The 24,925-nt window shown below is 37.0% G+C and overlaps 1 protein-coding gene and 1 long non-coding RNA gene across 5 annotated transcripts in view; one reads left to right on the top strand and one right to left on the bottom strand.

The window, feature by feature from the left end:
- Positions 1–24,925, bottom strand: part of NDUFS4 (NADH:ubiquinone oxidoreductase subunit S4) — a 113,967-nt gene that overhangs the window by 10,613 nt on the left and 78,429 nt on the right. Inside the window, exons 3-5 of one of the 4 annotated variants that reach the window (XM_085002264.1) lie at positions 18,229–18,401; positions 8,096–8,169; positions 4,666–6,524 (exon numbers count right to left, since the gene is read on the bottom strand). In XM_085002264.1, the coding sequence (XP_084858390.1) occupies positions 6,505–6,524; positions 8,096–8,169; positions 18,229–18,401 (267 nt within the window). In that variant the 3' untranslated portion in view covers positions 4,666–6,504. Of the gene's footprint in view, positions 1–4,665; positions 6,525–8,095; positions 8,170–13,866; positions 17,192–18,125; positions 20,451–24,925 lie in introns of those variants that run through there. The other 3 variants (XM_005672445.4, XM_085002265.1, XR_014831308.1) reach the window with 3 other exon arrangements.
- On the top strand, positions 188–6,360 carry LOC146395545 (uncharacterized). Its single transcript, XR_014831336.1, has 2 exons — positions 188–5,205; positions 5,264–6,360. It is a non-coding gene; the product is annotated as an uncharacterized LOC146395545 (long non-coding RNA).

Genomic DNA, 24,925 nt, shown 5'->3' with positions numbered 1-24,925 from the left:
CTGTTAGACTGCAGAGGCCTGTTTCATTGTTTGCTCCTTCAGGTGAATTCTCCTGTTCTTGTGAGAATGATTTCTGAACTTCATTTTGCCTTTAATTTTCTTATTCTGTGAGTTTAGGGGAAAAGAAATACTTTAGTCTTAGAGGGCTATTTATATGCAAGAGTACCCCTTGGTAGTTTGTGAGGGCTTTTTTTTTTTCTTTTATTCTTTTGAGGCTGCTGTTGGTTTGGATGCTTGCTATTTCTTTCCTCAGTGTGTGCAGACTGTTATCCCCTTGATGGGGGGTGTGCTAGTGTATGGCTTGTACATGCTTCCACAGAGATGGAGGTAGTAGGCAGGGCAAGTAGCCAGTGCCTGCTTTCAGGGCTCTTGACAATGGTGAGGACCCATGGGGAGGTGGCACAGGCTGCTCCTGGTTGCAGGGCCCTGGGAAGTAGCAGTGACCCTCAGGAAGTGTAGGTGGTGACGAAAGCATTTGGCAATGGCAGCAGCAATGTGTGGGAGTTCCCAGGGGAATGAAAACAGCAATAGGTGGCGCCAGTCTACAGACTGCTAGGGGTAGCTGGTCATACCCACCTCTGGAGTCTGAGAGATGGCTGCAGCAGCTTACCCCCACCGCCTGTAGCCTGTGCAAGAGGCACCCTGCCACCCAAGAACACACACATGTGGAAAGAAAGATATTCCTATGGCAGTCCTGCTCCTTCACCTCTAGCCTTCCATGGCAGTGGCACCTTGCTTCTCCTGTAGGCTCAGGCCTCCTCCGCTTCCCTTGGCTGTGGTGCTTCCTCCCTAAGCCCCTCACTGTCTCAATATAGGCAACCCCAGTCCTCTTCCTGGAAATGACCACCAGAGCCTTAGTCTTAGTCCTCAGCCCCCATCTGAGCATCTCAGGCTGTGGTGTCCAGAGGCAGTGGACTGATAGTTTGTGTGGTTCTCTCTGTCTGCTTTGCCCTCCTTGGTCCAGCTGCTGCACTTTTCTCCAAGGCTTTGAAGTCCCTCTGTCCTGGCTGATTTCCCCCCCATTAGCTAGGTGAACTTCCAGGGTGCAGGTTCCTTTCCTCTTTTACAGCTCCCTCTCAGGAGTGCTGGTCCTGTCCTGATTCCTTTTCCCCTTTTCTTCTCTCTTTTTTTCTTCTGTTCTACCCAGTTATGTGGAGGGTTTTTTGCCCTTTGGGGAGGTTTAAGGTCTTCTGCCAGCAATCAATAGATATTCTGTGCAAATCATTCTACGCATAGTTGGTTTTTTTGATGTGCTGTGGGAGAAGGTGAGAGCCACATCTTACTCCTCTGCCATCTTGATCCTGCTCCTCTCAAATCTACTGAAAATACTTTATTTTTGCCTCCCTCGAGTCAAATCCTATGACTTTGAAGTGTCAATAGAAAGGAAAGGTACCTTAATGAGAAAAGCTAGCAATATGGGGAGATAGTGGACTCATGTCCAGAGACAAACTCCAAAGATTCTGCTCAGCCACAACAATTTTCAAAGGGAAAAAGATGGGGCAAGGGTTGGGGGGGTGGTTTCAGTGAATCATCCAGGTGGGAGATGGGTTCTGCATCATCTTCCATTGAGTGCACACTGGATGACTCTTTCTTCATACAGTATCTTGCCTGTGTGATTGCTAATGGGGCTGAGGGTTGTAGAGAGCTAGCCATTTTCCAACTGCTTAATTCTTCATTCCTATGTCTTTTTAGTTAAGAAAAAAATGAACAGGTTAAAGCATGGTGTGCATTCAAGAAAGCATTGGTTGGGAGTTAGTTTTAATGGCTTAGTGATCTTATGCCTAAATTAGATTCTTTTAAGGTTGGAGGGAAACAGAAATGGGAACATGGAGAAGGGGCATAAGAGCTGCTTTCACTCCTATCATATATCTCACTTTGCAAATTTATCAATAATGTTAGCTATATCCATTTGGAGTCTTATCATTTATGAATATATACATATTTTTTTTACTCTACTGCTTTCCTAAGAGTTCTTGCTAATACTACAGGCAAAGAGCTTTGTTTTCAACAAAAAAAAGGCCATTTCAAGCTCTGTGAAAAAGGACTATGTTAGGTATTTTGGGGTATAAGCTTATTAATGGCAATACTTAAACAGTAATAAGACCATATCAGTGGATTGAGAGTTTCCAGAACACTAGCTGAGAAGCAGATACATTTATGGTCCAGTGAAACAAGAATTAGTTATATAGGACTAAATAAATGGATGAGAGATAATTCTAGTTTTGGGGAGGGAATATTTTTGATAATTTTTGGCTGCTCCCAAGGCAGGCAGAAGTTCCCAGGCCAGAGATGGAATCTGTGCCACAGCAGTGACAACTCTGAATCTTTAACCCACTGAGCCACCAGGGAATTCCTGACGTTGTTTTAATACTCTATTTCCTAGATATATAAGGAAGTTCTTTCACTTTCCTCATAAGGTATTTATCACTCATTACAATTTAATAGATTCAACTTTGTAAACTAAAATTTGTATTATTTGTAAATATCATCTTATACTTCCTATATGATTTCTACAGAACTCAAGAACTCTGAATATTTTAATTTTCATGGTAACAGTTATACGTACATTTTCAATAACACTGTGTCCTCCTTTCTATTAGAACATAATTGGAAATAACAGTTATGCAACCAAGGCCTTACCTGTAGTGACATATTTGATAATGATGCTCATTTAATCAGGTATGACCATACATTTCTGAGGAATTAAGTTGACTTTATGGAGCCAATGCTTCCAAAGTCCTTACAGGAAAAGGCCTGGTATGAGGGCTTACAAAGTTCTGTAAGGTAGCAAGGAAGCTTACAAAGTTCTGTAAGGTAGCAAGAAAATAGCCAGCTTAAAATATTTGGGGGACTTTGAGATAGAGAAACTTGCCCAATTTAATAGGTTCCACAGGAGAAATTTTGTTTTATTTTCTTGGCCTCCAGGTCTCATGAGGTTTTGAAAAATCCAATTTGAGATTCTTTTGAAATTTTCAGCAAGTTAAACTTAAGAAAGCACATGTGGTAAAGAGAAGCAGAATAAGCCACCCTCAAATATGCCTCTTTGGCAATAAGAATTATCAAGTACTGATTATTCATAAGAAACAGTAAACAAGAAAAAAATCTCTGAAAACAGAGAAGTTGCCTTTTTGTGAAGGACATTTACATTCATAAGGGAAATTTCCATTTGTAAGGGTGTCTCCTGCCCTGCAACAGGAGCAGAAGGGACGACTAAAACTCTAGAAACTTATCAATGGAGAAGGCTTGAACTTAAATCTGCATAACAACCATACCCTTGTTTATACTTTGCTCGATAACCTCCAGTAACTCACTCCTGGCCCACAAAGTCATCTTTAACTGGCGAAGGTATTTAAGCACTAAGAATTAAAATGACAAGAGAGAGATGAATGGGAGAAAAATCAACAAAAGTTTAATAACATAAATACATGGGAGAGACCCAGGAGAACAGAGTAATTCACCAAAATTGCCAAAGCCCTTACCTTAAATACAATCCTCAGTTAAAGACAAAAGAGAACTTTTGAGAGTAGGGAGAATCAATTCTAATGAGAATTACCAGGAAAAGAACAGTAAACAAGGGTAAGGTTGTGATACAGAGTTAAAACAAGGGCATCTCCATTAAGAGTTACTAGATAAAGCCATTCACCTCTTTCAAGTACAGCCAGGGAGACAGCCTTACAGATGGAGATTTTCCTTAAAAAATGTAAATGTGACTTACAAAAGGATAACTCCTGCTTTGTTTTCAGAGATTCACCCCAGTCTGTAGTTTCTTAGAAAATAGCCAGCTTAAAATAATATACCAAAGAGACATATTTTGAGGTGGCAAATTCTGCTTCCCTACAGAGTAAAATGAATTCTTTGACAAGCATTTTATATATAAGTAGTAATTCTTAGTTTTGTTTTGAAAGTTGTCTTTTAATAGATGATTGTGAGGTTGAAACCCTCCTTAGAATGTTGAAGTTAGGTGGATTCCAGACCTTGCTGTAGTATCCACTTCTGGGATAATTCTAAATTCTAAGTTGTTACTCTAATTATCTCTTTACTTTCCTGATTCCAAGGCCCAACCTGCTTCTTTCTCTGCTTCTAACTTCTACTACTTTAGAGGTAGGTTTTATTCCCCACTAGACCCACTACTGCAGTTTCACAGCTTATTCTCTGCCATCCTATTCCAGAAAGAAACCCTCCTCTATTTTGAGAATTTCAAAGCATTTTAACAGCTAACACAAGGAGAAAAACACAGGGGGTAAAATGACATTCCAGAGGACTGTCACAAAGTTTCAAATCAGATCAAATGGGGGGGGGGGATTTCTAGTTTCATTAGCATGTAAATGGTAGTAGATCTAGGCTTCTATGGAACTCTTCCACAGCTTCCACCACTTCTCTCTGGGATGCAGCTTCCTTCTCCTCCCCCACCCTTTAACCCCAACAAGAAACAAGAAAAAAAGCCACAGGGGTGAGAAAGGTTGGTCTTTTCAGTACACAAAGAACTAAAATGAGGTTCATCTACATTTCAGAGGAAATTTAGATAACCATTCTTTGTAAAAAGAAAGTATCTCTGAAGAGTTCCTCTGGAACACAAGCTAAGCTCAAAAGGAGACATTTAGAATGAGGGCTCTGAGGTTAAAGCCAAAAGATACAGGGGGATTTATATTTATTTTATACTTTATATTTTACTTTATATGTGTTGGGAAAGGGAGAAGTAACAGGTGGGGAGCAGAGGAGGAAAGAAGCCATGGGAGAGCATTCAGACTTCTATCCCACTCCCCAGTTAAGAGAACCAGCCTTCCACAGGAAGCGAGGTATGGTGGGAAAAGGGAGACCTAGGGCAAAAAAGGAGAGTAGTTGCAGGAATTATCAACAGCAGGAAGAAGAAAAATTTTAGGCTCAGAGATGAGAGCATTCTTATGTAAAAAGATACCTACACAATACTTTATTTGATTAAGAAACTGAAATCAGGTGATGAATAGGGGCTTTGTGATATAATACAGGTCTCATTTAGCTATTTTGTTTCACTATTATATGTAATATAGAAGTTTACATTTACCTTTGTTTCATACTGGGTAAGAGTCGCTGAAGAACACAACTGCACTTCTTAACAAAATATGAACTTCTCAAAGTTAGGTAAGGCTTTCCTCTTTCTCCTATTCTCTAAAGAATGTAATTAATGAAATATTTGGAATATGTATTTAATATATAGTATAGCTTAAAGTATTCTATTGAAAGTACACTTTAAGCTATACTATATATCTATATTATATACATATAGAAAAATCATATAAACCATATCTATAACTACATGGAAAACATCATATCGGCCATATCTATAACTTTATCTAGAAGCCACATTTTTTTAAAATTACAAAAAAACAGGTACAACTTCATTTATTTTCCTAGCGTAGTACATATCTGAAATATTATCATTTTAAAATGGAATCAATACAACAACTATTAGAGATATTAATGCTTTATTTATATGAACGTAATTCCCTAATAGTTAAGGATACTGAGATGCAGTGTCTGTTACATCTTTTGCCTATTTTTAACTTGGTCCTTTATTTTCTTATTGTTGAGCTTTGACAGTTCTTAAGATTTTGTGAATTTGCCCTTTGTTAGAAATGTAATTTGCAAATATTTTCTCTCATCTGCAGCTTTTCTTTCTATTCTTTCTTTTTTGCTTTATAGGGCTGCACCCAGGGCATACAGATCCCGAGTTGCTGTGGCACTGGCATAGGCCGATGGCTACAGCTCCAATTAGACCCCTAGCCTGGGAACCTCCATATGCCGCGGGTACAGCCCTAAAAGGACAAAAAGACAAAAAAACCCCAGAAAAGTGCTTAGCATAGTGAAGAGCACATGACTTAGTTTTATGAGTATTAGCTGTTTGATGATGTACCCATTACTTGAGTCTGAAATATAATTAGGAAGCATTAAAAATGTTTTCTAGGGAATTCCTGGTGGTCTGGCAATTAAGGACTCAGCATTCTCACTGCTGTGACTTGGGTTCAATCCCTGGCCAGGGAACTTCCATATACTGTAGATGTGACCAAAAAAGTTTTCTAGAAAGCGACTGAATCTGTAAATCTTATTCTTCATTTTACTGATTTTCTACAGTACAATGTAATGTGCCAAGGTAACTGATCATGAATTTAAAAAAAACCCCACATTTTAAAGTAAGGGAAATGAAAAAACTAAAATGAAAGGTAGGTTATTTATTTTCAGAATAGTCCCTTAGTGTACAAATTATCTATAAGGTAATATCTTGTAAGCTTTTTCAAATTATATTGTCTACTAACTTTGATAATGCTCCTCAATTTTCATGTGTGGGGAAGTAGAAATCAGATTGGAAAGGCACTTGATTTCAACAGTGGCAATGGTTACTTCACACCTGCAATTCACATGGCAACTATGCTCATGCAGTCCTTGTGCCCACTCAGAGACTAGCCAGGGACTTAACAGTTTAAGTAGATTTCCCGTTATTAAACTCACATTACAGACATTTTCAAGGTGTCAGACATGAAAGATGTAGGCTGCAAAGATGAAAAACATTAAAAGAACTGTTTAAGCTATATTATAGTTTAATTTTAAAAAGAGCAATGTAAATGTTAAATCAAAATAATATTTTAAAGACTGATCACTTTGAGAACAATTTATGTAATTTAGAATTTGGAAATTACAAAGAAAGTATTAAGGAACTGTACTGATGACATCTCTTTTTTAAACTTTAAAAGTCTACTACTAACAAAATCAGATAAATTGATATACTACTAAAAACTTACTTAACTATGTTCTAAGCAACGTACTTTTATTAACTCATTCAATCGTCACAACAATTCCCATTTCCTCCTGTAGAAAGTCATACAAATTGTTAAGAGATCTGACAGGGAAATCAAACCCAGACAGTTTGGCTTCAGACTCTTAACCATAAACTATATAATAGGAACTTGGGATGAAAAGCAAATATTTCAGGTAATAATAATCTTTACAGTGCTTTCACATTTTTATGTCAAATAGATAACACTAATAATCTTTTATGCATATATATTTCCTTATAGCAATACTATATTTAAATGGATTATTATCTCATTCAAATAGATAGGTAAGTTATATTCAAATTCAATTTGACTAATTTGATGAACTAGAACAACAGAATGCTTTAGGTACAAATGCACAGTAGTCTACTTAAACCCAAGAGAGAAACAGCAGAAATGACAGATGGAGGGAGGAGGTAAGGGAATAGTTACCAAGTATCTATTATGTATCAAGTACTGGACTAAGTACACCTTGAGATGAGCATGGTTATTTCAACAATGAAGAAACATTAAGTCTCTGATGAAATTAATCCAAAATCATGTAGCTTCAAGTTGCACAATAAGGATTAGAATTCAGACTAGTCTGCCCCCAAAGCCTCTTTTCACTGCTGTGTTGCATGACTTAACAGCAGAAAATGAGAAAAAAAAAAAAGACATTCTCCATTTTTGTTGAGAGCAAGACCAACATAGGCCAATAGTTTTAGCTGACTACCTCAAAAGCTAATATACTTTTAGGCTGTATTAATATAACTGTAGAGGTGAGATTATGCTTGGTACTAGACCCAACATATCTATAAAAGTGGCAAAAGACATTTAGGCTCACTTGAAATTTTAGAGGAAATGTGACAATGATAACTATTTTCAAATAATTGAAAAGCTATTAGGTGCAGTAACAGACATGAGATTTTGGCTCAAAGTAAGAAAATAATAAACAGAGATGTGAAAACTGGAATAGGCTGCCTTATGAGATGCTTAATTAGAATAATTTAAAAACCAAATATTAGCGAGTTTGTAGAGGGATTCATAAACAAGGTAGGAATTAAACAAGTAGTTTTATTCTCTGCCTCCACTTCAAATTTAGAATAGTTCTATTTTTCTATGTTTGATTGATATTTCTGTTTAGATTTGGGGGGGGGTTCTGATGTTAAAAAAAAACCTAAAAACCACTGGATTATATACATTGAAATATTTCATTCAGTCAAGGGATACTGAATCTGATTCAGGTTAAGAACATAAAATCCTATCTTGATTTCATTTGTAAAAGTAAAACAAAAACAAACCAAACTTACCATTTTTTTCTGCAAAGGCAACTGCATCTTCTTTAGTGCTGAAAGTTAGAACCAAGTTGGACAAGGGATCAGCCCTGCAAGAAACAATTTTTTTCCAGGATTTAACTGGCTGGAAAAAAAAAATCAACTTAAAATAGACTGTTTGGAAAACAAACTGTCACTATAGTATCAAATAAATACACTACTGATGAAATTACTTATATTTTGAATATAACTTCTTTAAAATTTCCTTAAAACCGTTAACTGTTTAAATATGGTCTTCTGGTTAAATCTGGAAGATTTTCTAATATATAATTTCAAATTTAAAAATTTCTAATTGCAGGGAGTTCCCTTCATGGCTCAGTGGTTAACAAACCCTACTAGGAACCATGAGGATGCAGATTTGATCCCTGGCCTCCCTCAATGGGTAAGCTGTGGTGTAGGCTGGGCTCAGATCCTGTGTTGCTGTGGCTGCAGTGTAGGTCAGCAGCTAAAGCTCCGATTTGACTGCTGGCCTGGGAACTTCCATATGCTGCAGGTGCAGCCCTAAAAAAAACAAAAACAAAAAAATTAAATAGAAATTTATAATTGCAAAGATATTCAGCAATCTTTAGTCACTAATAAAATAATTTATCCAACTTTTTAAAAAGAGTAGGACTGTTTTTCTGTCTTTTTAGGGGTGCACCCATGGCACATGGTGGTTTCCAGGCTAGGGGTTGATTGGAGCTGTAGCTACCCGCCTAACAGCACAGCCACAGCCATGTGGGATCTGAGCCACATATGTAACCTAAGAGTAGAGTTTTTAAAAGGATTCTCAAACTAACTTTATAAATTTACTATCAAAATTGGAGCTCAGCCAAGATTGTGGACTAGGAATATCCTGAGCTCACCTGTTCTAGCAGACACACTGAAATTACAACTATTTACAGAGCAACTACTGAGAAAATCTGAAAACTAGAAGATCATTTCTGCTATAACTAAAGATATAAAGAAGGAACCACAACAAGACAGGTAGGAGGGAGGAGACCTGTGAAGAGGAGGATTACAAGTGTGGAGGTCCTCCCCAAGGAGCAATGGGTCTAAGCTCCACATCAGGCTCCCAAACCTGGGGGTCCAGCACTGGGAAGACAAGCCCCTAGAACATTTGGCTTTGAAGACCAATAGGGCTTACTACCACAAGACCCAGAGGGCTGTGGGAAATAGAGACTACCTCTTAAAAAATTCACACAGAATCTCACTCACACTCTGGGACCCAGGGCAGAAGCAGTAATTTGAAGGGAATCTGAGTTAAACCCATCAACTGAGTTTTGAGAATCTCCTGAGAAACAAGTGAGGCCCACCCTGGGAAAGGAGAGCACTGGCAGCAGCCACTTTGGGGAGCTCGTTCTTCCACGAGGAGGGTGGTAGTGGTAAGTGGCATTTTGGAATCCTCCCTCTAGCTGGAACCCACTGGCATGTAGGCACTGCTCAGATGAAGCAATTAGCACCCATCAGCAGGCAGGCTGCCTGAAGACTTCCTGAGCCTACAGCCACCCAGACACAGCACTGTCCACCAGAGGGCCCTGTAGCCAAATTCCTGGACGACTGCAGACCCTCAGCCTGCCAAACAGGACACAGTTCACCTACCAACAGGGTAACACCAGCCCTGGGACCCCATGGGCCCAGGTCTTACCAGCAAGCAGGTTAACACCAGCTCTTAGACACCTTGGGCCCATCAACCAGCTGTCCTACTTGCTTTTTCTTTTTTGACCCCCCTCTGGCATATGCAGTTTCTAGTCCAGGGATCAGATCCAAGCCACAATTGTGACCTATACAGCAGCTACAGCAATGCTAGATCTTTAACCCACTGTGCTGGGCTGGGGATCGAAATGCTGCAGAGACACTACCAATTCTGTGGCAGAAACTCCCCTCCTGCTATCTTGTACCACTCAAAAGTGGGCCAACACCAGCTAAAGGACCCCAAAGGGCCTATAGCCAGAGGTCTTGGGACCCAGCTCTGCCTACCAGTGAGTTGGCACTAGTCCCAGAACCACCTCAGCCTTGGACCACCTGCTACGAGTCTGACACCAGCTTTGAGACCTCTGGGCGCTGTAGAGAGAGACCACAGGACTCAGCTTCACGCACCAGTGAGACACCTTGGACTACTGAGCCAGTTGACTGGCATGCAGCCCCACTCACCAGGGGGCCAGCACTAGTGTTGGGACACCACAGAACCCATAGCCAGCCACATCAGGAACCAACCCCACCTACCAGTAAGCTGACACTAGACCTCAGAACCCAGCTCTGCTAACCAGTGAGCCAGCATAGGCCCTGTGACACCCTGGGGTTCCACAGTCAACCACCTCCACACAAGGCAAGGCCTGGCAAACAAAAGGACTATGGACCAGTCATACCTACCAGACTGCTCACAGTAGCCAGCCTGTCATAAAAGAAGGACCCATGAAGTCCAAATAAGAGGCACCCCTAGTGCATATAGCTTTGATGAGAAGTGGGGGAGTGTGCTGCTGATATGCATAGGACATCTACAAAAGGCCAGGTCTTCAAGGTTAGGGAACATAAACAACCTACCAGATGCACTGAAATAAAAACAGCAAATCAGGCAAAATGAGGAAGAGAGATCATAGTCCAAACAAAGAACAAGATAAAACCCAAGAACTAAGAAAACTGGAGATAAGCAATCTACCTGATAAAGAGTTCAAAATAATGATTGTGAAGATAATTAAACGAGAACGGACAAGTTGAACAAAGATTTAGAAAATATAAAGAAGAACCAAACAGAGCTGAAGATTACCATAACTGAAATAAAACACACAAGGAATCAAAAGATGCAGAGAAATGGATCAGTGAGTTGGAAGAAAGACAAATGGAAATTGCTAAAGCTAAAAAGAAAAATAATAAAAAGTTTAAGAGATCTCTGGGACATCAAGCATACCAACATTTCCATTTTAGGGGTCTGAGAAGGAGGAGAGAGAAAATATTTGAAAACATAATAGCTGAAAACTTCCCTAACCTGGGAATGGAAACAGACATCCAGGTCCAAGAAGCACAGAGAGTCCCAAATAAAATCACTCCAACGAGGACCACACCAAGACACACTTCAATTAAAATGGCAAAAATTAAACATAAAAGAGCTAATATTAAAAACAGAAAGAGAAACATAACAAGTTACTTACAAGGGAACTCCTATAATGCTATCAGCTGACTTCAGCAGTAACAAACTTGGCAGGCCAGAGGGAATGGCATATGTATATATAAAAAAACAAAACTAAAAATACTCTATCTAGCAAGGCTTCATTAAGATTTGATGTACTGTAAATTAACTATACTTTAATAATAAAAAAAATTATACCCTCATTGTGAACAATTTAGAACCTAAAATGCCAAAACTTAAGTGGCTTCCAGTCCCATATGGGAAGCGAGGTGTCCTCACACCTCTGCATTCTCTGTCCCAGGTATTAGTGCCTAGATCCCATGACCCCAACAGAGAGCCCATGGTGGACAAAGTCAGTGGCCAAGCCTTACTTGTCCCATTTGGGCTTTCTAGCCAGGAGCTATGTGCCTGGCCTGTCAGTATTTATTGCCTCCAAATGTGCTATCCTCTGGCCCACTAGACCGCTGCTGCCTCTACCTAGGCTTGGTGCCACCATCCCCAACAGATCCTTCCCAGACCCAGCCAGGACAACCATGCAACCAAGCTTACATAGCTACAGCTGTCCCCTCTGCTGCCCGACCCCTCCCCTCCTTGGTCAGGCCCTGGGCCTAGAACGCATGGGAGCCTGTCCCTGCTTCTCCTTTTTTGACCAGGAAATAAACACCCCCTAAGGAAAAAAAAAAGATTTGATGGAGAGATCAAAAGTTTTACGGATAAGTAAAAATTAAAAGAGATCAGCACCAGCAAACCAGCTTTACAAGAAATGTTAAAGGGACTTCTCTGAGTGGAAAAGAAAAGGCCGTAACTAGAAATATGAAAATTATGACTGGAAAAAAATCTCATCAGTAAAGGCAAATACATAGAAAGGTAGTAAATCAACCATGCACAAAAGTAACAGAAAGATTAAGAGACAAAAGTAGTAAAATCATCTATATCCTCAATAAGCAGTTGAAGGATACACAAAACAGATGTCAAATGCGTCAAAAAGTATTCTTAAGGAGAGGGAAGTAAAAATGCAGGGTTAAAAAATTTGTTTGAAATTAAGATACTAGCAACTTAAAATAATCACTCTCTCACACACAGTGCTATATATAAATTTCATGGTAACCAGAAACTAAAAATCTGTAATAGGGGAATTCCCTGGTGGCCTGGGATCCAGCATTGTCACTGCTGTGGTGCAGGTTTGATTCTTGGACTTGGAACTTCCACATGCCACAAGTGCAACCAAAAGAGAGAAAGAGAGAAATTCCATAGATATTTCAAGGAGTATGAGTTTAAATTTCAGTTTAAAAAAATCATATCCAATCCCAGAAGGCACTTCAAGCAAGTTTTCTTCAAAAAATGATATAGTATACCATTTTAACTTTGGTTAAAAGTAACAGAGTACAAATTCTTCTCAAGTGCATATGGAAAATTCTCCAGGATAGATATGCTAGGCCACAAAACAAGTATCAATAAGCTTTGTAAATTGAAACTATCTTCTCAATAGATGCGGAATACGCTTCTGATAAAATTCAACATCCATTTATGTTAAAAATTCTCTACAAAGTGGGTATAGAGGAAACATACCATGACATAATAAAGGCCATGTATGATAAGCCCATACCTAACATTATATTCAATGGTGAAAAGCTGAAAGCATTCCCTCTAAGATCAGGAATAAGACAAGGATGCCCACTCTTACCACTTTAATTCAATATAGTTTTGGAAGTCCTAGCCACAGCAATCAGAGAAGAAAAACAAATAAAAGGAATCCAAGTTGGAAAAGAAGGGTGAAGCTATCACTGTTTGCAGATGATATGAGAGTATACATAGAAAATCCTAAAGATGCTACCAGAAAACTTCTGGAAGTTCATCAATGAATTCAGTCAAGTAGCAGGATACAAAAATTATACACAGAAATCTGTTGCATTTCTATACACTAACAACAAATTATCAAAAAGAGAAATTAAGAAAACAATCCCATTTACCACTGCATCAAAAAGAATAAAATACTTAGGAATTTTACAAAAGATCTGAACTCAAAAAAACCATAAGAGAGTGAGGAAAGAAATAAAGATGACACAAACAGAAAGATATTCCATGTTCATGGATTTGAAGAATTAATATTGTTAAAATGATCATACGTCCCAAGGCAATCTACAGATCCCATGTAATACCTATCAAAATACCAATGGCATTTTTCACAAAACTAGAACAGATAATTCTAAAATTTATATGGAAACACCAGAAAGATCCCAAATAGCCAAAGCAATCTTGAGAAAGAACAGACCTGGCAGTATCATGCTGACTGACTTCAGATTTTATTACAAAGCTACAGTGATCAAAACAGTATGGTGCAGGCACAAAATCAGACAGAGATTGATGGAACAAGGTAGAGAATCCTGAAGTAAACCCATGCACTTATGGCCAATTAATGACAAACGAGACAGGAATACACAATGGAGAAAAGATAGTCTCTTCCACAAGTGGTGCTAGGAAAACTAGGCAGTTACATGTAAAAGAATGAGACTGTAACATTTCCTCAATACCATATACAAAAATAAAATGGATTAAAGACCTAAATGTTAGATCAGAAACCATAAAACTCCTAGCAGAAAACATAGGCTGAATATTCTCTGCCATAATTCATAACAATATCTTTTTGTAACTATCTCCTAAAACAAAGGAAACAATAGCAAAAATAATCAAATTAAGTTTTTACACAGCAAAGGAAACCATTGACAAAGTGAAAAGATAACCTACTGAATGGGAGAAAATATCTGCAAATTATATGAATGATATATTCAAAATATATAAACAGCTCATACAACTCAATATCAAAAAGACCAACAACCCACTGAAAAAAAAATGGACAGATCTGAACAGACATTTTCCCAAAGACATACAGATGGCCAATAGGCACATCAAAAGATGTTCAACACCCCTAATCATTAAAGAAATGCAATAAAAACCACAGTGAGATATCCCGACACCTATCAGAATGGCTCTTATTCAAAAAGACCACAAATAACAAATGTTATCAAGGATGTCAAGGGAAGGGAACCCTTGTGAACTGATGGTGAGATTCTGAATTGGTGCAGTCATTGTGGCTAACAGTGTGGAGGTTCCTCTAAAACACTAAAAATACCTTACAACACAGCAATTCCACACTGGACATGTATCCAGAAAAAATGAAAACACTAATTTGAAAAGAAACATGCACCCTAATGTCCATAGCAGAATTATTTACAATAGCCATGGTATGGAAACAATGTAAGTATCCATAAATAAATGAATGGATAGAGATGACGTAAAATACACACACACACACACACACACACATACACACACACACACACACACAATGGAATACCACTTGTTCACAAAAAAGAATGAAATTTTGCTATTTGCAACAATATGGATGGACCCGGAAGGTATTACGCTTAGAGAAATAAATCAGACAGAGAAAGACAAATGCTGTATGTTATCATTTCTATGTGGAATATAAAAAATAAAACAAATGAATAAATAAAACAGAAACAGAGTAAGAGATATAAAGAACAAACTGGTGGTTACCAGTAGGGAGAGGGAAGGGGTAAGATGTGATAAAGCATGAAGAGGCACAAACTACATACAACATAAATAAGCTATAAGAACATTTGTATGGCACAGGGAATATAGCCAGTATTTTATAATAACTTCAAATGGAGTATTGTCTATACAAATTTTGACTATGTTATATACCTGAAACTAATAAAATATTGTACATCAACTATATCCTCAGTTTAAAAATTTCAATATCAAGAAAACTGATGATCAGTACAACTGTCATTACTATCTTTACAGTCCCTCACTCCAAATAGATGGAAACAACATCTAATCTTCTTAATGAGCCTTCATCATTATGGAGAATAAATTTCAGAATTCATCATATTAACAACACTTATTTTCACCATTTGGTCACTTGAAAAATAAAGCTCTAAGATCTGATATCTAATTGAGTTGTTCAAACTAGGACAGTGGTGATGTTTATAAATCTGCATAGACTGTACAAAATAACCATGTAACTTCAAAATTGTCACTTTCATTAGTATGTTTATAAAAAGGTATAGCACTGTTTGCTACAAGTGTTTATTATAAATCTCTAAGGCAAATATAGCATTATGTGAAACATCATTTAGATATGTATAATAAGTAACACAGAAAAGTTTCAGGAAGTAATTTGAAGAGTGTGAAGATATATACCCAGAAGAGAACATGAGAAGCAGCTCTCACTGAAGTAACTTCCACAAATTGCTGCTGCTGAAGTTCTGGTCAAACAAAATGATTACTATTCTGGGACTCCCATAAGATCCCCATATGTCAGATCAATCTTCCTAAAGTCCAACTCCGAAACTCGCTGCCCAACTCAAAAACTTTGAAGAAAGGGAACTATAGTGGATTAGACTGGAGTTTATACAGTTTTTCTCCTAAAGGTACTCTCTAGTTCAGAGTGCTATAAGCATCAAGAACTCAAGCAGAAAGGCATAGTCTTAACCAGCACAAGAAGTCTGGAAATGTAGTTTAGGATTGTCAGAGAAGCTGGAAATTTAGAGACAAAAACAGTGAAGGAGGAACCCACAGAGGCTGAACTCTTGAATTGCATATGAAGGGTTCATATGGGCTTTACTACAATAGCTGAGAGGCTGAGAGATTTCTGCAGTTGTCTGCTACAGAGGAGATTGAGTTTGGAGTTCCACAGAGTTAGAAGGAATTAGTAAACACCTTGTGCTATCCATCAAAATCTCAGGAAATCAGTGCTTTTTTCCACACTATGTTCCAGGACTAAGAGGGGTAAAACTGCAACAGACCTACTACAATAAATCATAAAATATATCCTCTACAACTTCAGCATTTTCTATCAGTAATTTAACTATCTGCTAGAACAAAATCCATCACATTGCCACTATCATTAACTAGATAGAGAATTAATAGATTATTGATACTTCTTAACATAAATTGGTTTGATTAGCTGATAACGTGTTTCAGGGATTAATTAGCATATTAATAAGAAGCATTGGGAGTTCCCCTCATGGAGCAGTGGTTAATGAATCCGACTAGGAACCATGAGGTTGAGGGTTCGATCCCTGGCCTTGCTCAATGGGTTGGGGATCTGGCGTTGCTGTGAGCTGTGGTGTAGGTTGCAGATGCGGCTCGGATCTCTCCTTGCTGTGGTTCTGGCGTAGGCTCGTGGCTGCAGCTTTGATTAGGCCCCTAGCCTGGGAAACTCCATATGCCTTGGGAGCGGCCCTAGAAAAGGCAAAAAGACCAAAAAAAAAAAAAAAAAAAAAGAAGCAGCAGCAGCATACATTCACCAAAAGATATGTTCAAGAGATTCTTCATTTCAGTATTATGTATAATAACCTCAATTGAAAAATATCCAAATGCTGTCAATAAATTGTTCAATGGATAAATCCTATGTATAGATGAACACATTAAAATCTCATGCAATTTAAAAAAGTAATCACATTTCAACCACTGGGTACAGATAAAGTTATTCCTTATAAATTTCTTTAGACTCCATGACTAAGTGATTTACAACACTCCGTCTATTACATGAAACATAAAAATCTAAAGAATACTAGAACACCTAAAAAAACTCAAAAAACCAAAAACTGTGCCTATATCATTTTGCCGAATAAAATATAATTCTATTTAAACTGAAACAGGGCAGATATTTTTAATGAAAATCCTTCCAGGTACATTGCCAGGAAAGATGTTAAGTTTCATACTTTTCTAAAATGAGACATAGGAGTTCCCATCGTGGCGCAGTGGTTTACGAATCCGACTAGGAACCATGAGGTTTCGGGTTCGATCCCTGGCCTTGCTCAGTGGGTTAAGGGTCCAGCGTTGCCGTGAGCTGTGGTGTAGGTTGCAGACGCGGCTCGGATCCCGCGTTGCTGTGGCTCTGGTGTGGGCTGGTGGCTACAGCTCCGATTGGACCCCTAGCCTGGGAATCTCCATATGCCACGGGAGCGGCCCAAGAAATGGCAAAAAGACAAAAAATTAATAAATAAATAAATAAATAAAAATAAAATGAGACATAATTTAAGCTGATAACTACCTTCAACTGGAGAACATATAATGTTCTGAGAATCTCAGTGACAAAGATAACTTTCTTGAATATCTAGTTATTTTCTCTAGAAGCAGCACCTTTCATTCAACTAGAGGCAGTCCTGCTATTTAACATTTGGGCCTTTTCCACAAGAGATTTAGGTTACTGACTTCATTAGTGCCACAGAATTTATGACTATTTTATTCCAATGGCTATAAATTTATTAATCCAAGACCTCAGGAACTTACAAGTTTCCCTTGAAATAGCCAATTTTTAATCTCATCTCCTCCTCTTATAAACAATAAAAAATACAAAGAAGTTTTATTTTAAAAATAAGTAGAAGTGTCACTAAATTATTAACACTATTCATATAGTATATTTTAATATAAATAACTTGGAGACCATGCTAAGAGAACGCACAATGTCGGCCATTCTTATCCAATAAACAGTATCCTGAAAAAGACTATTCTTATGGCTTATTGTGGTGGGCCACATTTATATGAATGTTGACATTATATAAAAGAATGTAATACATACATCTGTATCACTGAACATAGTAATATCTACACAAGTGGTCTCAAAAACTATTGTCACAAAGCATTCTGTACACGTGTCTAAAAAAATCAATATATTTAAAAAGGAAATTTTACATAGAAAAAGAGAGTTGAGGAGTTCCCATTGTGGCTCAGCAGGTTAAGAATCTGATGTAGTGTCTGTGAGGATGCAGGTTCAATCCCTGGTCTCGCTCAGTGGGTTAAGGACCAGCTCAGATCTGGTGTGGCTGTGGCTATGGCTGTGACCAGCAGCTGCAGCTTCAATTTGACCCCTAGATTGGGAAACCTCCATATGCCACAGGTATGCCCTAACAGGAAAAAAGAAAAAAAAAAGAGTTGAAAAATAATATTCAAATTAAAGCAAAGTACTCACGTTGATGACCAACCCATCAGAGGATTTTCCCATCTTTCTCTGGTATCGAACTCCATCTTCCATTTCTTCGTGTTGTTTACTCCAGACTGCATGTTATTGCGAGCAGGAACAAAGATCCTGACTTTTCTAGTTTTGATATGCTCTTCTGGAACACCAGTTAAAGTGGTAATATCCTACAGAAAAAGAAAGCAAATGTGATTCTAACAGCCAACATATACGCTAATGTACTTTGGCAGCTTTCTTTGTTTTACAATTCTATTCACGTTTATTCATTAATTTATTTTAAAGCTTTCTGGCTTATTTCATTACTTGCTTATTTTACCATGTAAATTTCTATTTTGATATTTGGAAAATACATACTGGAGGAATGTGAGAGTACAGTGGGAAAAGGTTCACTGAAAAAATTTAGGTCTCTTTTGTTCAACAAAACATTAGTAATTTCTAAAGATTTTGCTGGTAGAAAAGCCTATATATAGTAGACTCTTATTTAATGGGCAGGTATAATTAGGAGCAAAAGAATGTAAAGGGATATCAAAAGTAAAGGAATATTTACAATGACTAAATTTTACATAGAAAAAAATGTATAACCAATGAATTCTGTGTCAAACTGCTTACAACAAGGCATTCCTTCAGAGCAAGGGCCTAAACCTTAATTAAATTTAGTTAGTATTTTGATTTGTCTCCCTTTGGTGAAACCTACTGAACAAAAAATATGACAAATCTATTCTGCAAAGGTAAGCCAAAAATTTGCACAATTTTTGAAAAAACGTTAGATGAAAACAATGGTAACTTTCTTGACACTCTTTTCCTGTAATTCTATCTAGTTAACAAATGCTCAAATGATGAGTGAGTACAATTGTGATGCCCCAGATTAGATATAGTTATCAAATTAAAAGTATCGATCAGGACACAAAATAGTTCAGAATTTGTCTCCGTTTAGTATTGGGCAAAATGCTTTATTCTTAGACTTAATATAAGCATCAACTGGTTGGTTCTTATAAATGAAGTATTTTAAAATCATAGTTCACTTACTGAGATAAATTTAAATAACTGGTTAAAAACAACAGGTTTAACATAGAAACGGTTATACCAAACCTAAGAATTAGTAAAGTATTTAGTGCTGCAATATGTACTGGGAGAAAAAGCCAAGTGTATTTATGACTCAACTAGTCTCTCTACCATCAGATTAAAAAAACAATTCTTTAAAGTTATTTTACCTGGCAACCAACCCTCTATTTAACACAATCCCTCTCCACCTGTACCAATAATTAGGCGTGGCTACTTTGTCATAGCTTGTCCGTTTGGAGAAACTATTAAAATGATCCATATAAATATTTATACAAATATGTACTTCTAATACACATCTACATTTTTTTAAAAAGTGTCTGTGTATATGGTAAAATAAAAACGAAATGAGTACAGGAGTTCCCGTCCTGGCTCAGTGGTTAGGGAATCCGACTAGGAACCATGAGGTTGAGGGTTCAATCAGTAGCCTTGCTCAGTAGGTTGAGGATCCGGCGTTGCTGCGAGCTGTGGTGTAGGTCGAGGATGCGGCTTGGATCCTAGGTTGATGTGGTTGTGGCGTAGGCTGGTGGCTGCAGCTTGGATTGGACCGCTAGCCTGGGAACCTCCATATGCTGCAGGTGTGGCCCTAGGTAAGACTAAAAAAAGAAATAAAACTGCTGAAGCTTTTAAAAAACAAAACAAAACAAAAAACGTAATTTTTAAAGGAACGAATGTAGATTTTAATTAGTGAACTCTAATTGCCAAGTTCAACTTCACAGAAAAGTAATTTCAGGTATTATTATATTTAATGACTTTCTAAAGCACATTCTCCTCCTCAAGAACTTAAAAAGAGCTCCTGGAAAGGCCTTAATGCTTATTCCTTCTTTGAATTTACTACTGTACTTGTAATCCGTCATATTAACTTATTTAATATTATATATCTTCATATCAGTGTATCCTATTTCTTCAGCTACATTTGAAGCGAGGTAAAAATGATATAAACATGTTAAAAAATTATGGGGTGAGGTATCCTTGCCAAATTCCATAGCACCCCCTCCATGCAGAGTTAAGGTCATATAAACTGGAGCTCTAAATTGGCTATTTTTTAAGACATAGAAAAGGCAATATATTAATCTCTTAATACCAGTTACCTTAGAAAGATGAGATCATAGGAAACCAACTTACATCTTCTTAACAAAAAGTGTACATATGCCAAACTAATTAAAAAAAAAACAGTAAGGCATTAATAAAATGGATAAAGAACATTTCTTGATTTGTACTATCAAAGTAGAACGGGATTGAATGATTTTTTTTTGGATGGAAAACCTCTCTAAAATCAGTGGCTACAAAATGTTGCAAAGCTCCAAGCTATCAGTATTTACATGTCTTTTCAAATTGTGGCAATTATTTACTGATATTCCCCCAATACAGCTGGCATTCAAACGAGTTTCTGAATTTTGAAGCCCAAGTTGTCCTGACATAAAATCTCCATCTTTGCCTACAGAAGACATGTAAGGTACTGTAGCTGAGTTGAACTGCTGCCAATTCAGAATAAAAAGGCTTGGCATCTCTCACATACTTGACACCTAAAGGGCACAGAAGCTCTACAATTCCTAGTCCCCGTAGGCACACTCTCAGTCTAGACAAACTGATTTCTCACACTTTTAAAATGCATCACAACACTCCATTGTTATCATTTCATCCACACAGCTTCAGCTAGTGACAGAAGAACATGTCCTTTAAGCAACACTTCAATGGGCTAAAGCTCCCATTCCAAGATTCCATTAAAACAATGTAATACTTGAAAAGAACTATGAGGCACTACGTTGAACTCTTTACTTGTGTCTTCACTGCTTTGCTTTCCCTCAAAGTTCTCACTGACCTACCTATGACTCAACTTTTGAAAAGAAATAAATAAACCATCTGCAAATGACTTAAACTATATTGAACTAATGATATTCTCTCTAGATGTCTAGTTTTCTATTGCAGTATGGATATCTGTTAATTTAAAAAATTTATAAAAGACAGAAATACTTCTAAGAGTCAGTGTTGCCTTTTAGAGATTTCTCATTTGATTGATAAAAGAGATAATTTATAAATAATAATTCATAAATTTTGATTACAAAAAGTTATAATTACATAAGATACAAGAAGCCTTCAAGTTGGTGCCTGAAGAAACCTCAAGATTCACCAGCTAATAATTATCTATAAATTCTAATTAAACAAGTAACCCTATAGGTAACATATACAGATCTACTAAATTTTAAAACTTTTTAAACAGCTGGGTCAAGCATGAAAACTATTTAATAAATACACAATCTTCTGTACAATATGCTCTTTTAAGAAATAGTGCCTATTAGCTAATCATAGGTTAAAGAGCATTCAAGCAAAAATTTGCTACTGAAGAGAAGCATATCATAATTCCAAAGTTCTACTCTTTCAGTACTATCATTTCCACAATTTTAAATTCTAGAAGAGTTGATACTGATAGCTGACCTTCCATTTCACAAATCTAGTTAAATGGAAGAGGAATTTAAAAGTCATTAAGAAAGTATATGCTAGTATATGTAAATGAGCCTTATTCTTTCAAATACCAATTTCCATTATAAAATATTAGTTTTCCATACAAAAACTGTATGATTCGGTTATCAACTGTCCCCATTTATCTTGTGTGAATTCAACTTTTTTTTTTAAACAAAGGAAGCAGGGAACAAGCAATGGGAAGTTGGTGTCAAAATGCAGAAAAACCTCCCAGCAAGCTTCTTGCAGCCACCCAGGATTTAGAGTCTTGCTGGCCGCTCTCTTTTCAATACCAGAATTTCACACATTTCAATGACTATTATGACTTCAAAGAATCAAATTTTCATCATTGTCCGTCATCTGCCGGTTGATTTGTATAAAGGAGTTCTTCTGCATGCACTCTAAACAAAAGCCTCCTTACTTTTGTGGCTATATATCAAGTTTAAAAGTTTTGTTTGTGACAGTTGTGTCTTTGGTAAATTAGGGTAACACTGAAGGAGTGCAGCTGCTCTGCAGGAACCTCCTTTTTGGCACCATTTCACTTAAATAAAAACTGAATAATTAGCTTCTGCCTTTATTAAACCACAAAAATGCCACTGGCCTTAGTAATTACTTCCGGTTGCCCCACCCACTTAACCTTAATAGCTTATACTTGTCATAAAGGGAAATAAATGAAAAAGGGTTTTACTACTCTGGATCAATTTTTGATAAATCTCGCAGTACACCCAGAAGAGCCAAAATTTTTACCAAGCTTTTTGATAAGAGGTTCACTAAATTGCATGTTATTATGGATCAGTGTTGAAAAGTTTTAACAGAGTACATACTGGAACATTAAGTATGAATACTGCTTATAGAAACTTGTTCTACTTCAGGCTATTAGTTACCAATTCTTTATTTTAAATTTATTTTAGGGCTAAAAGCTATCTAAATTTGATGATTGTGTTTATATTCTACTTCAACCATGAAAGATGTTAAAAGGTAAACAATCTTAGATCTGTAATAAAAACTTCCTTTCAAGTACCCTACAGATACTTAGCACAAGAAACTCATTAAATGGTCTCATAAATAATGAAGGACACTTTATAAAATAAATTTTACAATTTGAAAAATAATAGAGTGGCAGATAGCATAACCATATGTATTTACTTACCATAGAAGAACTTTAAACACTTTCAAAAAGTTAGTGGCCAAAGCCATTCAACATACAATGAAAATTGTAAAAATTCATTATTAGTGTGCTAGTGGAACCAGTTTTTGTATTTTAAAGCAGCACATTAATTTGGAAGTCCAATCAGGTAATGAAATGTGTTGAAATACAACATCCATCAAATCTTGCATATTGGCCAAAAATTAAGTTTTAAATGGAACATTAAGACAGAAACAGATCAGGCAAATGATGCAGCTAATCATACAATGAGTAAAAAACTAAGAATCAGAAACACGTATCTCAAACTGTTTTCATTACTTCTAGATCTTTTTTGGTAGGACAGAGTAGAACAATGGCTAAAAAGCAAAGAGCTGAGTCAAGACTGGGTTAGAATTCCAACTTATAATGTTGGACAAATTAATAGACTTCTCCTAATTCACCACCTATAAAATAAATTAAATGAGGTAAAGTGAAATAATAGGGAAGGATCAGGATGGCAGAGGAGTAAGATGTCGTGTTCATCTTCTCCCATAAACACATCAAATAAACATATCTACATGTAGAACAATTTGCACAGAACATCTATTGAACAATGGCAGAAGAACTTAAATCTCCAAAAAGGGCAAGAAACCCTCCACATAACTGGGTAGAACAGAAAAAAAAACTAAATAGTATATGTAAAGTGCTAGGGCAATAAAAAGAATGACCTATTTGTTCAAAATATTTTTCAGTGCCTGCTATGGGTTACACACTGGACACAATGTTCAACAGTATAGACATAATCTTTAGTCTCAGAAAAATTCATGTTTAACTTTTTATAAGGGACAGAGTGAACAAGTAATGGGAGATTGTTGTCAAGATGCAAAAAGTTCCCATCTTCTTTGAAGAATATGAGTTAGTAACTAAAATACAACAAAGGGTTTTGTAATTAGAGTCCATAAATTGCTTCAACCCTGAAGGAGAAAAAATCTAACATTTTGTTTTATTTTTTTCTTTTTATGGCCACACCTGTGGCACATGGAAGTTCCCAGGCCAGGGTCGAATCTGAGATGCATCTACAACCCATGCTACAGCTTAGGTAATGCTGGATCCTTAACTCACTGAGTGAGGCCAAGAATAGAACATGCATCCTCAGAGACAGTCCTTAACGCACTGAGCCACAACAGGAACTCCTAGCATTTCTTTTTAAATAATGGAATATTCCTCTTTTTGTATGTGTCAAAAACTTGAGTGCAATACATGTTAAGTATATAACCATATACTAAAAACCCTATTACATGCATGAAAGTGAAAGGTAAGGCATAATTTACCTTTGTTTCAACTGAAAGGGAAAGATCCTATTATAACAAGTTATCTTTGCCAAGAGAATATAAAAGTAAGACCTCATTTCGTTTTTTTTCTTTTTGTCTTTTTAGGGCTGCACCCCCAGCATATGGAAGTTCCCGGGCCAGGGGTTAAATCAGAGCTGCAGATTCCAGCACAGCCCACAGCAACAGGGGATCTGAGCTGCATCTGTCACCTACACCACAGCACACAGCAACTCCATATACTTACCCCACTTAGTGAGGATCCTGCATCCTCATGGATACTAGTCAAGCTTGTTATTCCTGGGCCACCATGGGATTTGATTTCTGAATTTAAAAAGTCTATCTGCATTTTTAAAGTCTCTGTACCCATAAGGAGAAGGGGATAACTAAATAATCATTACTGTAAAATACAAAGTTGGTTAAGATAAATCTTGACGAACCCAAGCTCCACTATGTGGTATTGACAAGTTGCTTAAAACTCTGTCAGTTTCCTCCTTTTAAAAATGCACAGCAAAACTTAACTCATAGCACTGTTTGGAAGGATTAAGTCAGGATATGAAGTAAAATGTGATAAATGTCATGGGAGGTCAAATAAGAGATTGCTTTTAGTTTTAAAGGGGCAAAAGTATTAGGAAATACTTTTTCTGACTGAAGAGGGAGTCAGAAAGTGATTGTTTCTCATACAATTTTAAAAAGATACTGTTAAAACATTATAACA

The sequence above is a fragment of the Sus scrofa genome, chromosome 16 (genome assembly GCF_054392235.1).
Source record: "Sus scrofa isolate SSC_HxYL_T2T_F1_AM1 chromosome 16, Sscrofa_HxYL_maternal_Yorkshire_Landrace_v2.0, whole genome shotgun sequence".
Classification (NCBI taxonomy): domain Eukaryota; kingdom Metazoa; phylum Chordata; class Mammalia; order Artiodactyla; family Suidae; genus Sus; species Sus scrofa.
The sequence above is the reverse complement of the archived record's forward strand: the minus strand, read 5'-3'. Positions and strand labels throughout refer to the sequence as shown.